Source organism: Pipistrellus hanaki, assembly GCF_964339955.1.
Source record: "Pipistrellus hanaki genome assembly, chromosome: 6".
NCBI lineage: Eukaryota > Metazoa > Chordata > Mammalia > Chiroptera > Vespertilionidae > Pipistrellus > Pipistrellus hanaki.
The window spans coordinates 29,649,890-29,667,310 of NC_140508.1; the positions used below are offsets into that span (position 1 = coordinate 29,649,890).

General features: G+C 42.5%; 1 protein-coding gene across 1 annotated transcript in view; it reads right to left on the reverse strand.

The window, feature by feature from the left end:
- The window catches only part of SHLD1 (shieldin complex subunit 1), a 72,509-nt gene extending 55,305 nt beyond the window's left edge, over positions 1–17,204 (reverse strand). Inside the window, exons 1-2 of the mRNA XM_084886857.1 lie at positions 17,132–17,204; positions 8,377–8,558 (exon numbers count right to left, since the gene is read on the reverse strand). Of these exons, the coding sequence (XP_084742983.1) occupies positions 8,377–8,554 (178 nt within the window). The 5' untranslated portion in view covers positions 8,555–8,558; positions 17,132–17,204. The remainder of the gene's footprint in view (positions 1–8,376; positions 8,559–17,131) is intronic.
- Between the last annotated feature and the right edge of the window lie 217 nt (positions 17,205–17,421).

A 17,421-nucleotide genomic window follows, 5' to 3' on the forward strand; every position in this document is an offset into this window, starting at 1 on the left:
CCCCCATAAGTTCACTACTTTCCCCCAAACCTGGCCCTGTAGTCCCTACATGGCTGCCTGAAGTCCAGTTTGAAAATCCCTGGCCCAAAGCTATGCCATTCACTAACTCTATGGACCTTAATCACATACCCTTAACGGCTCATCCATCACTGCTGGAGCCACACAATTAGGGCGCATTGCTGCCTTCCAACAGTAGCAAGCACAGAGTTCAAAATCCCTTCATTTTGGACCTGAAAATGAAGTCTAGGTGGCCGAATCCACATAACTCAATCTGGAAAGGGGTGATAAATGCAGAGACGCATTGTCATACAAAGTATTCAGACTTTCCAAAAAACAAGACAGAACAAAAGCCCGTCCACCGGATCAGTGACAGAAAGTACCAGGTTCTGTTGTCTGATTTCTCAGAGATGTGGGTCCTCACTCTCTTTCCCCTTCCTCTGGATCTCAGGTCCAGTTTATAAGGCGCTGGGTCATGAGCCACTTGGTAGGATATCACTTAATATACCTATAAAAATGTATTTTAATTCAATGTAAAAAGAAACTTTAATATGGAAAATGTATGTTTTATTTTCATTTTATTTCACTTTTAAATTTATCCATATTTTAAGTCAGTAAAACTCGAGGAGGAAAAAGTTACTCTTTGTACTTGAAACTTAACATTGCTCTTTTCATTAAACAGGGAGTCAATCATTACAATGAGAAAGTATTCTTCAGAAGGGCTTGCCTGCCATGTGCATTAACAAATTTATTTTGTATCTTCAAAGAATCACTTAAAAATATTGTTAAAATGAATAATTTCTTACTTATTTTATTTCATTCTTTTATTTCCTCTGAGTCTTTTTCCCCTTCTTATCTTAAAATTTATTTCTAATGCTAAAAAATATAAGGAGAATTAAATGAAATTATGATTTAAGACATAACAGGATATTTTTTTATTAAATTATTATCTGTGTACATATTTTAACATCCCCCTCCCCTTCCCATACATGCCCTCCCTCCCCAGAGTTTTATGTCCATTGGTTGTACTTATATGCATGTATACAAGTCCTTCAGTTATAACAGGATATTTTGTTGTACTTTTATTATCCAAGTTTTTATGTATTACCTCTTGTTTACCACATTTGAGCCTTTATTTTGAAACCTTTATTTTAAAAGTTTCTTATTGTAAATACTTGAATTTCTGAATGCTCATAGAAATATATTTTTATTGAACTATTTCTGTTGTTCTTCTTCTTCTAAAAAAAAAAATGTCTTTAACATTATTTCTCTGTCTAAAATATATCCTGCCACCAATTCAAAATGACAACATATCCAGAATTGTGCAAATTATATTTTGAGATTCTGGACTTAAGAGTTTATTATTTCTTATGAAAATAAAATTTTCTAGAATTACAAATAGATACCATGTGATCATTAAAAGAAAATAAGGCATATTCATTCTACTCTTAAATATCAAATTTCTTGGGTGAAATGCCTACATACACAGATTATAAAATGGGCTTTAAAGACTGGGACGTTGACAGATTCCATAGAAGAATAAGGAAGTATTAAAGCACTATTTATTTTAGACTATAGCTGTCTATCAGCTAGAGCCTTTAATCATCAAAGACTTAATTGGGTTTAACATTTCAACTTGCTGTGTACATGCAACCAATTTCTCCAACAACTGACCTTAGAAGTTCAGGTTGGAGGAAAGGCCTGAGGTTTTCCACCTCCTATTGTAATGTCTGAGCACAACCCCAGAGAAGCCCTTTGTCCTGCGCTAGCATGTATCTTGGGTGCTTTCCAGGACAAAGGTTTCAGAAGGCCCTGGTGAGATATGCCATGTGAGCCACCCAGAGTTTGTCAAGCTGTCATAATGCGCACAGGATGGCCCTTCCAGGAAACCTTTGTGACCGGGCTTTTGAGGTTCATCCAAGACCATTTGCCATTTCACATGAGGCTTCCGTTCCATTTACTCTGTGCTTTTCTTGAGCCCCGTAACAAGGGAGGAAGGAAAGAAGTGTCGTAGAGGCAGGAGTTCATGTCCATCGGCAGTGATGTACTCAGGATTAATTGATGGATTCCATTCAGCAGTCTCTGGAGTGGACTGCACTGGACCAGGGAGAAAGGGGCACACTTCAAGCTGGAGAACGATGCAGCTCAGCTGTGGCCTTAAGGTCTGAGTCAGCATAAAAACAGGCCCAACAGGAGTGGCAGGCAGTGTTAATGAATAGTCAGACACCAGCAAGGTCCTCTGCTCAGCTGGCGTGCACCTGCACAGCCTTGCCGTTTGTTAAAAATACTGCAGTGCTGCCGAGTTGCTTGATAAACGTTTTGAACAAACACCCTCGACACCAGATAACACGGAGTCCTGACAGGGAGGTGCAGGAGCTTTGACTGGAGTTGGCAGGAAAGTGGAGGCAGATGATGAAATCTCAGAGGCACTGAGAGGAGAGGGACGGAAACGGTGTTTCAGGAAGACCTTCGTGGGGTGTGGGGCGTTTGCCTTATCTCAGCAGGATGGGCAGAGGGAGGGAGTTTCGTAATCCTGTGCCTGGCTTAGGTGACAGATTGTTTACTTCATCAGCATGTCATGAGAAGTGGCTGGCTGGTCATTTAAGGACAGCTGAGCTCTATTTACTTAAACAAATATAGCCCGGCCTCGCTTACCTTTGGGTACATAGGCTGAAATGACAAATGACTAAGGCTTCTGAGCTTTTTCTGACTAATACTTTCAGGTTCTTATCAACCCACTAGTTTCTTAGAAAGTGCTATTAAGTCTCATGTCCCTTGCCACGAATGTCCTCCTCTGGGGCATGAACAGTAATGTGGCAGTGAGCACACAGATAAGGGCAGAAAAGTGTCCATTAGGTGTAGCTTCTGGTGAAGGTCACTGGCATCTGAGCAGGAGAAGGTTCAGTCTAGTGGGTCCTGGGGATGGAGGTCAGGAGCCCAGGAATGAGAAACAATCATAAGATAAAAATTGGTATAATGAAGGAGTGTAGGCAACTACTTTAAAAAGACTGCCTGGCCCTGCAGGCATGGCTTGTCAGTTGAACGTTGACCTATGAAGGTCATGATTGGATTCTGGTCAGGACACATGCCTGGGTTGCGGGCTGGATCCCCAGTGTGGGGCGTGCAGGAGGCAACCAATCAACGATTGATGTTTCTCTCTCTCTCTCTCTCTCCCCCTTTCCCTTCCTCTCTGAAATCAATATATTAAATAATAAAAATAAAAAAATCCTGCCTGGAGTCTTTAGGGTTTTCTATGTACAATATCACGTCATCTGTAAATAATGACAGTTTTACTTCCTCCTTTCCAACTTGTATGCCTTTTATTTTTCTTCTTGTCTGATCTCTATGCTTAGGACTTCCAGTGCTACAGTGAAAACGTGTGGTGGAAGTGGACACATCCTTGTCTTATTGCTGTTCTTAGGGAGAATGCTTTTAGTTTTTGCCCATTAAGTATGATGTTGACTGTAGGTTTGTCATACATGGACTTTATTATGTAGTAGGGGCCCAGGGCATGAATTTGTGCACCTTGAAAGGAACTGTGGCCGCAAGGCTGTGGTGGGCACAGGGGTGGGTCTTGGCCCATTCTCTGTGCCCCTACCCAGACCCTCCCACCGTGGCCTCAGATCCCTTGTTTGGCAGCAGCCCTGTTCCTGCCGCCACTGCTCCCATGCACTGACGTCACCGGCCCTACTCACACCGGCTGATGGTGTGGAGTGACTGGGCCAGCACCAGCAGCGGGTACAAGAGGGGCCAGCACTGTCAGCGGGTGCGAGTGATGGCTGCTACCCTGATCACCTCTCAGGAGCAGGGAGAGGTGGAGAAGCCCTTAGCTGTGACTGGGGGATGGTAGCTGCCGCTCGCACACACTGGTGGCACCGAGCGATCGGGACCAGCGCCGGGCGCCAGCAGTGGGTGCAAGTGGCAGTTTTGTCACAAGCAGCAGGTCTGAGAGGCAGTTGCCAGCCCCAATCGCCCCTCAGAAGCAGGGGTAGGCAGAGAAGCTGTGAGGGGCGATCAGGGCCGGCTCCAGAGCCGGCAGTGGGTGTGAGTGCCCAGGAGCAAAGAATTTTCACTAACCACCAGAAGCTCGCCCCAATGACAGCAACTGCCCCGCCTTGGTCTGGTGCCTCTGCTCCCCTGCTTCACCACAGCCGATGCCTGCCATGTTCCACACTCTGCCGCCTGCTGCTGACGCCCGCCATGTTCCATGAACACCCCCTGGTGGTCAGTGCACATCGTAGCAACTGGATGTTCAGTTGTTCTATTGTTCCGCCTATTTGCATATTAGGGTTTTATATATATAGATGATCCCAATATTCCCACTTTGCTGAGAGTTTTTATAAAAAAATGGATGTTGGGCCCTAGCCAGTTTGGCTCAGTGGATAGAACTTGGACTGTGGACCTCCCCGGCCCGGGCCATATGCAGGAGGCAGCCAATTGATGTGTTTTTCTCACATTGATACTTTTCTCTGAAAAATCCAGAGAAATTGAAACATGCAGCAGATACAACAGACTGGCACATTTCAGAGGGGTGCAGGACAGGAAGAGATTCACCAAAGAACTTATAAGCATATACGTACAGCCCATGGACAAACAATAGTGTGGGGAAGGCCTGGGGAGGGGGTGGGTGCAGGGTGGAGGGGATCAACAGGTGTAAAAAAGGGGGCAGCTGTAATACTTTCAACAATAAAGATGGGCGCCATCTCTCTGATGGAGAGGCAGCAAGGTGACCCCTCAAGCCACACAGCAGGTTTATTTATAGGGTCAAAGGAGCTTATTTGCATTCTTAACTAGGCCCTAGCATTACTGGATTTTTATATCTAGACCCGCCCCTGCTGACACCTGGACAAAGGTACTCTGCCAGTGCTTCAGGCTCAGCTAACAATTTAAAGAATGTCCATGTGCCTTCTCAGGCGGCCCTCTACAGGTAGGTGTGGAAAAACCCAGTTAGGACACTGACGGTAATCCAGAAGATAGATGATAGTGGCTGGGACCAGGGTGGTAACAGTAGAGATGGCAAAAACTGTTCAGATTCTAGATTTAATCTGAAGGTAGAGTGAACAAGATTTGCCAAGGAGCTGGATGTGAAGTTTAAGGGAAAGAGGAATTGAGGATGACTCCTAGATTTTTATCTAAGTAAAGAGAAGGAAAGAAGTACTTTTTTGAGATGAGAAAGCCTCAAATAACAGGTGTGTGTATGTGTCTATGAGGGGAAAGGACCGAGGAAGGTATAGACCAAGCATGTCAAACTCAAAGGCTAAAACGAGCTAAGTAAACAAGGTTTAAGTTTATGTGGGCTGCAAAAAACCAAAAACTTCAATTTTCATAGAAATGTAGATTTATCATGCTAGAGACATGCTGAATACAAAGGGCTGAAATAAATGAGTAATCGTTAACATAAAATAATAGGACATTTTAATAAAAGTTAATATTTTTCTTGAACATTAACTTACCAGACACTGAATAACTGCACAAATTAATAAGCGTAATGCAAATAAACCTATTTTTCTTGTTCTCCGAATATGAAATATTTCCTGTTGTGCACACCAAACAAGTAAGTACAAGACTAATGATGTGGCAATTGGCTGCTAAAATATTTGCTGCTAGTATTAGTGGAGAGAAATGGTGAGCCTGCGTGTAAGGCGTGTAAGGGAAATGAATGCAACACGATTATAGTAATCAGTCATTAGCGAATGTTGCAGTTCATTATTAATAATTGTGTAAAACAGGATATTGTAAAAGGTAAGTTATGAAATTTTTATTAAAATGTTTCTTACGTACTATTATATTGGCTGGGATGAAAAAATATTCATAGAGGGCTGCATGCAACCTGCGGGCCACGCGTTTGACATGCTTGGCGTAGACATATTGGGAATTTGATTTAGGATGTGCCAAATTTAAGCAACCAGACTAATTAAAAGTTAGTTTTTTAAAAAGATCTCTAATGAGTCTTATAGAAATAGTCTAAGTGTAAAGCTAGAGATCCAAGCTGGAGAGAGAAATTTGAGGTTGGTCAGGGTACTGAGGGTGGTTAAGATCCCCAAACTGGGTAGATTATTCAGGAAGTGAGTGATAATGGAGAAGAAATCTGATAACTCAACCCTGGGGCTCTCCAACATGCTGGAGAGGCAAGAAGAAACCAGCCAAGCCGACTGAGAACAAATTGACAGCAAAGTAAGAAAAGAACCATGACAGGCTACTCCCCAGAAAGCCCAGAATTCTCAAGAAAGAAAGAAGGAAAAGGAAAGAAAAGAAAGAAAGAAAGAAAGAAAGAAAGAAAGAAAGAAAGAAAGAAAGAAAGAAAGAAAGAAAGAAAGGAAAGAATTCAAGAAGGAAAAGGCCAATTGCATAAATGCTGCTGATAGAGCAAGAAGGATGAGGTTTGAGGAGTGTCCATTGGACTTAACAATGTGGAGGTCATCATGACCTGGACAAGAGCCATTTCCATGGAGTGATGGATACAGAAGCCAGGTTGGAGGGTTTCAGAAGGAACTGGAAAAAGCAGATTTTCTGTAGTAAAGAAGAAAGAACAAGATTATAACTAGAGGAAAATTTTAGAACTAGGGTGGATGTTTTTTAAAGATGGGAAATATGATAGTATGTTCTCATGATCATGAGAATGACCAGTAGAGGGATCGGATGACACAGAAGACTGCCAGAGAGACGACCTTGAGTAGGCAGGAGAAGCCAGGATCTAGTGCAGAAGTGAAGGATAAAACAGGATACAGGTCTGCCACGAATACAGGAGGAAAGGAAGCTGGTGAATGTGCAGTGTGTGTGTGGTCATTCTCTTCTGATTGCTTCTGGTTTTTTGATAAAACAAAAATCAGCCCTGGGTGGTTTGGCTCAGTGGATAGAGCATCGGCCTGTGGACTGAAGGGTCCCAGGTTCAACTCTGATCAAGGGCACGTACCCAGGTTGTGGGCTTGATCCCCAGTAGGGGGCAGGAGGCAGGTGATTGGTGATTCTCTCTCATCATTGATGTTTTTATCTCTTCTCCTCTCCCTTCCTCTCTGAAATCAATAAAAAATAAGTATTATTTTTAATAAAAAAAATATATTTTTTTTAAATCAGCTCGCCAGATCACAAGCTAATCAGGTAAAGAGAGGCTGAAGGAGGAGGTCACGGAGAAGATACAAAGCAGTCATCTAGGAGGCGGGAGAGGGAACTTTAGGAAAACAGTGTGTGATGGATAGACAGCACAGAGGGTCCCCTGGAGGTGGGTGCCATAAAGGTAAAGGGAGCTGGTCAGGGTGGTAGTGGGTTGAGTGGCCCAGATGCTGTGAGGTTATGAAGAGTAGGATTTCCAAGAGTCCACCATGTGCCAGTACCACGTGCCTCACACATATTCATTCTCATGATCCCTCCCCACACAACGGGGTAGGTGTAATTATCTCCACTTTACAAAGGAGGAAACCAAAACAGAGGCCAAGTGACTTGCCCAAGGTTAAACCCCAGGAAGAAGCAAAACCCAAATTCAAGCCAGACCGCCGGCCCAGCACTATGCCAGTGATACCTGCAAAAAGTTTAGACCTCTCTCAGGACTTCGAAAAGAACCTTTTTATTAATTTTATTTTTTGCGTGAAATGTTTATATTATTAACAGATACTGCAATATAAATCTTTCAACAAGCTTCTCCCTTTAGGGATTGTCAAATTGTCAAATTAGAAATGATAACAGTTGCTTTCCTATGGTTTATTCATCCAAAAGTCTATAAAAAATAAAAACAGAGCCCACACCAAATTCTCTGGAAGAACAGAGCCAGGCTCTGAATCCAGGTCAGTGGATCGCCAGGTCTGAACTGGGCAATGAATTGGGGGGAAGACATGAGCTTTATAACCAGAGATGGTCTCTATGTCAAGGAATTATCATTAAGCTTAAATAACAGACTTTTGGGTAAACTGAATCGGAGAAGCTTATAGAAAAGTTACCTAACTTCAGAGTATCCTTCATACGAGGAATATTAAAGTCCTTATTGCTACTGTCTATAACACATAACTGGCCCATATTGCCATTTTCTTGAAGTTTTAAGAGAACAAAACCAAAAAACAATCCCACTCTCCCTGTTGAATCAAGTGTTCCCCTGCCTCTGATGCATTTGGATGGAGATCAGAAAGGGACTCAGACAAAAAAAAAAACAACAACAACACAAAACAGCTTCCAGGAAACAGCTTTTTGTGGTGATCCCACCAGGGAGGCTGCCTTTGAAGTGTCTCCCTGTTTTGTTGAGACGTTTTTCTACCTGAGCCAATGAATCATTCCACAGAGAGAAACAAACTATGGCAACCCTTTATGTTAGGGTTTTTGTGTGTGTGTGTGTATTTTTGTTGTTGTTGTCGTCTTTTTCAGTGTGAGTTTGTTTTAAACTCTGCTCCTTACCTGGATCCACCTCGGAAGAGGAAGGAATGGAAAGGGCTTCTGCAGAACTAACAGCCTCGCTGTGGGCCTCCTGGCTGGGTTCCCACAGCACGTAATCTCTTAGGTCACAAGCCGATGGCAGCTCCAGAGTGTTGCTCTCCTCTGCCTGGCTGTCTGGAGTGGCTTGCGCAGTTGCCATAGTCCTGCCATGGGAAAAATAAAACAATCAACACAAAAAGCTTTGCAAAGAGGAGCCTCCATTCAGACAGTCACGACTTGAAGGACTGAAGACCCAGAATCGTAAAGGCCAAAGCACAGAAGAACCAGAATAATCTGTCTTTACTTCCTTGTCTGTCCTTTAGACCCGGTATTTGTTTACCGTATTTTCTTCCTCATGAGAAACAAATGTTCTCATTATGAAAGAAACCATGAACAATTCCAGCTGGAAAATAGGCCGTGTGCCTGACAAGGACGAAATAATTCAAGGACTATAAGAATATGTAAAGAAGGGAAACTGTTCATGAGATATTCAATAAAAACGGATTTTAAAACCATACGTAGAATTTGATCCAGATTCTGTAAAATAAAATGTCATGTGTGAGATGCATGCGTGTGAAATACATAGACCTATAGCTAGAAAAACCAAATCCTGAAGAGTATATCCCAAATTAATTTTACTGGTATCTAATCCAGTGGTTTAATTTCTGGGTAGTGAGATTATAGGTGATTTGCATTTTCCTCTGTGGCCTACTCAAACATGCATTTAGCCAATTATTTGACATGCCAGGCCGGGTGCTAGGCTCCGAGGATATAAAGATGAATGTGATGGGCTTTTCCTTCAAGTTGCTCAGTTTGGGGTGATCCAAACCCAGATAAATACCATGTCAACATAATGACACAACAGAAATTAGCCCGGAAAGGGTAGGAAGTTTACTGGAGGAGGTGATCCACATGCGTAAGGCAGACCAGGCCATGGCCAGGGGACAGTGTGCCCGCCAGAAGAACCAGCTTGGGCAACCACAGGGGCATGGGGTGTCAGGAGTTCAAAGGGAGAGTCAAGGAACAGTCATGCCCTGTGTAACCGGAGAGACAAACCCTGTGGTGTTAGTTGGCACCCTCTCCTCCTCCTGTGCCAAGTCTGGGAAGGACAGCAAGGCTGGCTGATGTCAGCAACTTGGATATACAAAATATTTTTTTAATATGTTTTTATTAATTTTAAAAAATATTTTTTATTAATTTCAGAGAGAAATAGAAACAGCAATGATGAGAATCATCGATCAGCTGCCTCCTGAACACCCCCTGTTGTTCGTACAAGAGGAGATCAAGCCCACAACCTGGGCATGTGCCCTGACTGAGAATTGAACCTGTGACCTCTTGGTGCACGGATCGATGTTCAACCACTGAATCACCAGCCAGGGAGATATACGAACTCTTTACCTGAGCTCTGGGGACCGTGAAAGAGGCTTATTAGATTCAGGGTTTGGCCATTTCTTGTTAAAAATGAGTTGTTCCTGCCCTGGCCAATGTGACTCAGTTGTTTGAGTGTCATCCCATGCACCAAGAGGTTGCCAGTTTGATTCCTGGTCAGGGTACATGCCAGGATTCTGGGTTAGATCCCTGGTAGGGTGAGTTGAGGAAGCAGCTAATCTGTGTGCATCTCTCTCTCCCTCTCTGTTTTCTCTCTAAAAATCAATAAAGGTATATATTTTTAAAAGACAGGAATTAGGCCGAAACCAGTTTGGCTCAGTGGATAGAGTGTCGGCCTGCAGACTGAAGGGTCCCAGGTTTGATTCCGGTCAAGGGCATGTACCTTGGTTGTGGGCACATCCCCAGTAGGGGGTGTTCAAGAGGCAGCTGAATAGATGATTCTCTCTCATCGATGTTTCTAACTCTCTATCCCTCTCTCTTCCTCTCTGTAAAAAAAAAAAAAAAAAAAAAAAAAAAAAAAAAAGAAGCAGGAATTATTAGTTTTAATGAGTTGTGAAATAAATAAATAAAAATAAGTTGTTCTTTTCTCCTTCTGAGTCTATATCCCACCTGTATGTTGGTTTCTCTAATGGGGGGGGGGGAATCCCCTTATAGTACATCCAATCCTCCCCCCCCCCCCCCCCCCACCCAGCCCCCAATCTCTCTGTAAAATAACTATGGCCCTGGGGAGATCCTGGATCCTCTGCTAGTCTCTGGCTCATAAGTTGTCATCAATAACTTATTCTAGACAACATGCATCATGACTGCCATGAGCCACCACGTACTATGCAGAGGAGTTACACAGCCAGATCTGCAGATATGGCAGCTAGGAAATAGGTGGCTTTGCAGGGCCTGTGCCCAGTGGCAGGCAATCTCAAAAACAACAGGAATGTATTCACCTGCAGTGGTCCTGGTGAGAGAAGAGTTTGTGAACGAGGGCAGGGCACTGCCAGTCAGGAGCAGGGGCAGATTAAGAACATATTTAGGCCGAAACCGGTTTGGCTCAGTGGATAGAGTAGGGGTGTCGAACTCAATCAGAGAAGGGGCCAAAATCTAAAATCCAGCCTAAATCGCGGGCCGAATGGTTTACTGAACAGTCATAAACTGACAATGTCATAAACTGACAGCGGAGTGCAGTGATGACAGCGCGGTGCGGGCCACATTGCAAGGCCTGGCGGGCTGGATTTGGCCCGCGGGCCTTGTGTTTGACATATGTGGGATAGAGCATCAGCCTGCAGACTGAAAGGTCCCAGGTTTGATTCCGGTCAAGGGCATGTACCTTGGTTGCGTGCACATCCCCAGTAGGGGGTGTGCAAGAGGCAGATGATCGATGACTCTCTCTCATCGATGTTTCTAACTCTCTATCCCTCTCTCTTCCTCTCTGTAAAAAATCAATAAAATACATTTTTTTTTTAAAAAAAAAGAACATATTTAGGAAGGAAAACGAGAGTAGAACTTAATAACTGAATGAATAAAGGAACTAAGGAGAAATAGAGAGCCAATGAGGAACGGTACCTGGATTGTATTATCAACTGAGCGAGAGAAGATAGAAGAAAGGGGTTTGGGAGGAGGCAGTATTCCAGGTTATGTAATATTATGCAATTATTAAAATGATAGTGAGAACTTGAACGACTTCAAAGATGTAGGTTTGAATAAATGAAAGAAGCAATTTCAGAATAACATGGACAGTCTAAAATAATAAAAGGGTAATATAATAATTACGCTGGACATCTTCTGGATGTCCTTCCTGACAAATCTCCATCTATCTATCTTCCATAATAATAAAAGGGTAATATGCTAAATAGACCAGATATCTTCCAGACGTCATTCTGGACATCCTTCCTGACAAAGCTGGGGCCGGAGGGAAGCAGCCAGGGTCCCAGGTGCCTGCTGGCAGCTGGAGGAGGGAAGCCCAGGTTCCAGGTGCCAAAGGCAAGCCAGTGCTGGCAGCCCCGGTCCTGGGTGCCACAGGGAAGTCACTGCCAACAGCCCAAGTCCCGGATGATGGAGGGAAGGTGGTGCCGGCAGCTGGGGGAAGGAAGGCCTTCTCTTGCACGAATTTTCTTGCAACGGGCCTCTGGTATAATAAGAATAGTTGGCCTGGTCAGTGTGGCTCAGTTGGCTGGGCATCATCCTGTGCACCTAAAGTTTGTGGGGTTCAACTCCCAGTCAGGGCACATGCCTGGGTTGTGTGTTTGATCCCCGGTGGGAGGTGTGCAGGAGGCAGCCAATTAATGTCTCACTCTTACATCAGTATTTCTCTTTCTCTCTCCCTTCCTCCCTTTTTAAAAATCAATAAAAAATCTTAAAAAAAAGAAAAGAAAAAAAGAATAGTTATAATTCATCAAGTGTTTGTTGCATGCCAGATATTGTGCTAAGCTTTATCTGCAACCACTCTATGAAGCAGGTAATCCAATTATTACCCTAACTTACAGTCAGTCAGACCCAGACACAGAGACAAGTAGAGTAACCTGCCCAAGGAGACCCATCTAGAAAGTACCAAGCTAGGATGAACTTAGCACCAAGACCTCCCCGTCTCCTCTGTCTTCACAGCCTGCAGACTGTGACCTAAGCAGGCACAGACAGGAGGAGGTGGATGAAAACAAATCAACAGAGAGACCTGGCAAGACCCTTCTTGTTTGAAGACATCAAATCACATGCTGTTGTGAACATTTGCTCTAGCCGAGAGTGAGCCAAGACATCAGCTGATTGCTTCTGAAAGGAGTGGAGTGATTAATGTTTCCAAAGAAGCAAGAACGTCCTGTCTTTTCACACGTGCTCCATTAGCCAATCAGGCCTGAAGTTTCAGCAAACACCTCTGCTGCAAGCTATCAGGGGCTCCTCCTTCTCTCCTTATGTTACCAAACACTGCTCTGGAATCTTCTGGAAGGAGTCAAATAGGTAGGTCAATGAAGGCCTGCCTGCAAAGGTGTCTTGAAATCAACTGAAGGTGTCGTTATCAACGTTAAAGCAAAAGGAATCCTTTTTGAAAACAAATAGTACAATGATGTGACATCTACCTTTTCTTTTAGAATCGCTTACATTAAACGTCAAACACATTCCATACTAGGTTTGTGAACAAATAAGAACCTGTGCATGTAAAGCACAAAGCAAGTAATAGGCATAGAAGAGCCGCTTCTCATTATGGTCTGAAACCACGTGGGCTGGCAAGTAAAATACAATGATTATTTTTTGCCCCCAAAATTTGTAAATCTTCACCCAAGGACATGCTTAGAGAGAGGGAGGGAGAAATGCCTTTGCACATGCCCAGCCAGGGACCAAACCCACAACCCACGTATGTGCCCTGACCAGGAATCCACCTGGAAACCCTTCGGTGCACAGGAAGACGCTCAACCAACTGAGCCACTCTGGCCAGGCTGCCCTCAAACTTTTGATATGTGGTTCAACTTCCTTCTCCAGAATTGCATATTTTTCCTTTCTCAAAAGAGCTTGAATAACAAGGGGCCAGCCTGGGCCTTAGCTGCCACTCTTTGGATCTGTCCTCAGCCTTCAGGGACAACTATCCCTTCTCTCCCTTCTGTTCCACTGGACTAGTCACTTAGACTTCTCAACATGCCCAAATTGCTCCCTCCCGTTTCCAACAAAACCTGGTGTATAAGGGAATAACCTTATTCTCTAGAAATGCCCCATAAATATAGTATATTGGTAGGGGGACATGATGTCTACAACATACTCTCAAATGGCTCTAAAAATGTGCATATGCACGTGCGTGTGCGTGCATGCACAAACACACACGTAAAGAAGAGAGAACCCGGGGTTAGCCTCATGAAATTGGAGACAGAGGTTGAGCTACAAAACTTATTTATTTACTTAAAAAAAATATCTTTATTGATTTCAGATGGGAAGGGAGATGGCAAGAGATAGAAACATCAATGATGAGAGAGAATACTCGATCGGCTGCCTCCTGCATGCCCTCTACTGGGGATCGAGTCCACAACCCAAGCACATGTCCCAACTGGGAATCAAACTGTGACCTCCGGGTTCATAGGTTGGTGCTCAAACACTGAGCAACACTGGCCAGGTGGAACTCATATATTTATATACATTAGCAAGAAATAATTAAATTGAAATTAAAAGAACACAATCAATTTACAATAGCATAAAAAAATAAAATATTTAGGAAATATTTAATAAAAATGCATGAGGTATATACACTGAAAACTACAAAATAAATGTTGAAAGAGACTGAAGATCTAAATGAATAGAAAGACATCCTATGTTCATGGAAGACTTAATATTTTATTGCCCAAATTGATTGACAGATCCAATGCAATTCTTATCAAAATCTCAGTTGCCTTTCTTTTTTGTAGAAATTTGACAAAATTCTTTCAAAAATTTATGCGGAAATGCAATACCCAGAATGACCAAAACAATTGTGAAAAAGAACAAAGTTGGAAGATTCATATTTTCCAATTTCAAAACTTATTGAAAAGCTACAAAAATCAAAATTGTATAGTATTGACAAAAGATTGAACATATAGATCAATGGAATAGAATTGAGAGTCCAATTGTAAAATCTTACATTTATGGTCAATTGATTCTCTTTATTTAAAATTGAAGTATAGGTAATATATATTATTATATTAATTTCAGGTATACAACATAGTGATTCAATATTTATATACCTTATGAAATTATCACCACAATAAGTCTTATAACCATACATTACCATACAAAGTAATTAAATATTATTGACTATATTCCCTATGCTTTACATTATATCCTGGTGACTTATTTATTTTATAACTGAAAGTTTGTATCTATTAATGCGCTTCACCTATTTTTCCAATTCTCCCACCTCCCCCCTCACCTTTGGCAGTCATCAATTTGTTCTCTGTATCTGAGTCTATTTCTGTCTTGTTGTTTTTTTAAAAGTCCACATATAAGCAAAATAATATGGTATTTTCTTTTTGACTTATTTCATTTAGTATAATACCCTCTAAATTCATCCATGTTGTTACAAATGGCAAGATTTCATTCTTTTAAAAAATATATATTTTTATTGTTTCAGAGAGGAAAGGAGAGAGAGAGAGAGAGAGAGAGAGAGAGAGAGAGAGAGAGAGAGAGAGAGAGAAACATCAATGATGAGAATCATTGATCCACTGCCTTCTGCAATCCCCACATTGGGGATAGAACCCACAACCCAGGCATGTGCCCTGACCAGAAATCAAAACGTGACCTCCTGGTTCATAGGTCAGTACTCAACCACTGAGCCATGCTGGATGGGCCAAGGTTTCATTCTTTTTATGGCTGAGTAATAGTCCATCCTATATACACCAAAGGCCTGGTGCATGAAAGTCATACTCTTGGGGCGTGGTCCCTCAGCCCGGCCTGCATTCTCTCACAGTCCAGGAGCCCTTGAGGGATATCCAACTCCCAGAGGGAGTGGGCCTAAGCCATCAGTTGTACATCCTTAGCATTGCCATGGAGATGGTAGAGGCTCTCATCACTGCCACTGCACTTGCCAGCTGTGAGCCCATCTCTGGGCTTCTGGCTGAGTGGCATCCCCCTGTAGGTGTGAACTGACCACCAAGGGGCAGCTCCTGTGTTGAGCGCCTGCCCCCTGGTGGTCAGTATGTGTCATAGCAACCAGTTGTTCTGCCGTTCAGTTGATTTGCATATTAGCCTTTTATTATATAGGATACCACATGTTCTTTATCCATTTATCTGTCTATAAACACATTTTGCTTTTGTATCTTGACAATTGTAAATAACACTTCAATAAACATAAGGTACCGGTATATCTTTTTTAATTAGTGTTTTTGCTTTCTTTGGATAAATACCCAGAAGTAGAATTGCTGTATTGTTCATTTTTTGTTATTGTTTTGTTCTTTTTTTTGTGTGTTTTTTTTTTTAGTTTTTTTTGTTTTTGTTAATCCTCACCCAAAGATATTTTTCCATTAATTTTTTAGAGTGGAAGAGAGGGAAAGACAGAGAAAAACATCGAAGAGAGAAACACATCAATTGGTTGCCTCCTGCATGAGCTCTGACCAGGGCCTGGGTCAGGGGAGGAGCCTGAAACTATGTGCCTTTGACAAGAATCGAATCTGGGACCCTTTGTTCCACAGGCCAACATTCTATCCACTGAGCCAGGGCTAAATCGTTCATTTTTTGAGGAACCTCCATACTGTTTTCCATAGAGGTTACACCACTTTACATTCCCTCCAACAGTGCATGAGAGTCCCCTTTTCTCCACATCCTTACCAATCCTTGGTATTTATTGTCTTTTTGGTAACAGCTATCCTAACAGGTATGAGCTGATATCTGACTGTGTTTCGATTTGCATTTCCCTGATGATTAATGATGTTGGGCATCTTTTTGTGTGTCTGTAGCCATCTGTATGTCTTCTATAGAAATATGTCTATTCATCAACTGATTTTCCACAGGGTGCCAAGACAGTTCTACAGGGAAAACACGGCCTTTCAACACCGAGATAACTGGATATTCACATAAAAAATAAATAAATAAATAAAATGGTGCAGGCACTTTGGGAAACAGTTTGGCAGTGTCTCAAAGTTACACTTTGTCCAGGCAATTCCACTTATAGGTACATGCTCAAGAAATAAAAAAGTTACACTTTGTCCAGGCAATTCCACTTGTAGATACATGTTCAAAAAATAAAAATCACAGCGTTAATGTATGTTCCACACAAACCTTCACAAATATTAATTGCAGCTTTATTCCTAATAGACAGAAAGTGAAAGCAATCCAAATGTCCATCAACTAATGAATGGATAAATAAAATGTGATATATTCATACTGGGAATATTTTTCAGCAGTAAAGGAATGAGGTTCTGACAAATGCTACAAGGACAAATTTTGAAAACATTCATTTTAAAAAGCTAGTGTTAAAAAAAAAAAAAAAAAAAAAGACAACAGGCTCAAATAAACTCATAAGACTTTTCTACAGTCACATGTCACCAAACCTTTAAAAACGTGAATTTTATTTTATATGAATTATAACTCAACAAAGCTGGTGTTTTTTTTGTTTGTTTTGTTTTTGTTTTTCAAAGAAGAAAAACCTAAGCTCATGCAGGCACACTGCATGCAGACTCCATCGGACCCCCAAGCTAAGGCTGCGGAAGCTGCGGAGGCCGCACTGGGATGGAGGAGAGGGGTGCAGGGGCAGGAAATTGGAAGTGTGCCAGGAGAAGCGGCCATACCTTCCCAATCCTGAGATAACGATCTAAAGCATTGCGGGCACCCCCTCCCCTCTCTACCCCCAGTCTCACGGCACTCCTAAATCAACCCAGACAACCGGCCCAAAATATTCGTCAATTACACTCACCATCAGGCAGAGGCGGCATGCTGGAATCCGGAAGCGGAAGAGCCATGTTTGTTAAGGGAAAAGTGAGTTTAAAAGGAAGTCGCCGGAGCCATCTTTGCTGAGGGCAAGCAAGGGCAATGGAAGGTAGCTGCGGCCATCTTGGCTAAGGGCATTCGCCCAAGCTTTGCAGGGGCACATGGCTAGTTTGGGATATTTCTAGAGGTTTATTAATAAAAGGCACCTGGTGGACACTAAAGAGAACAGAAAAACTATTTTAAAAAATTTAAAAGTGTGAATGTCTGCCCTGAAAA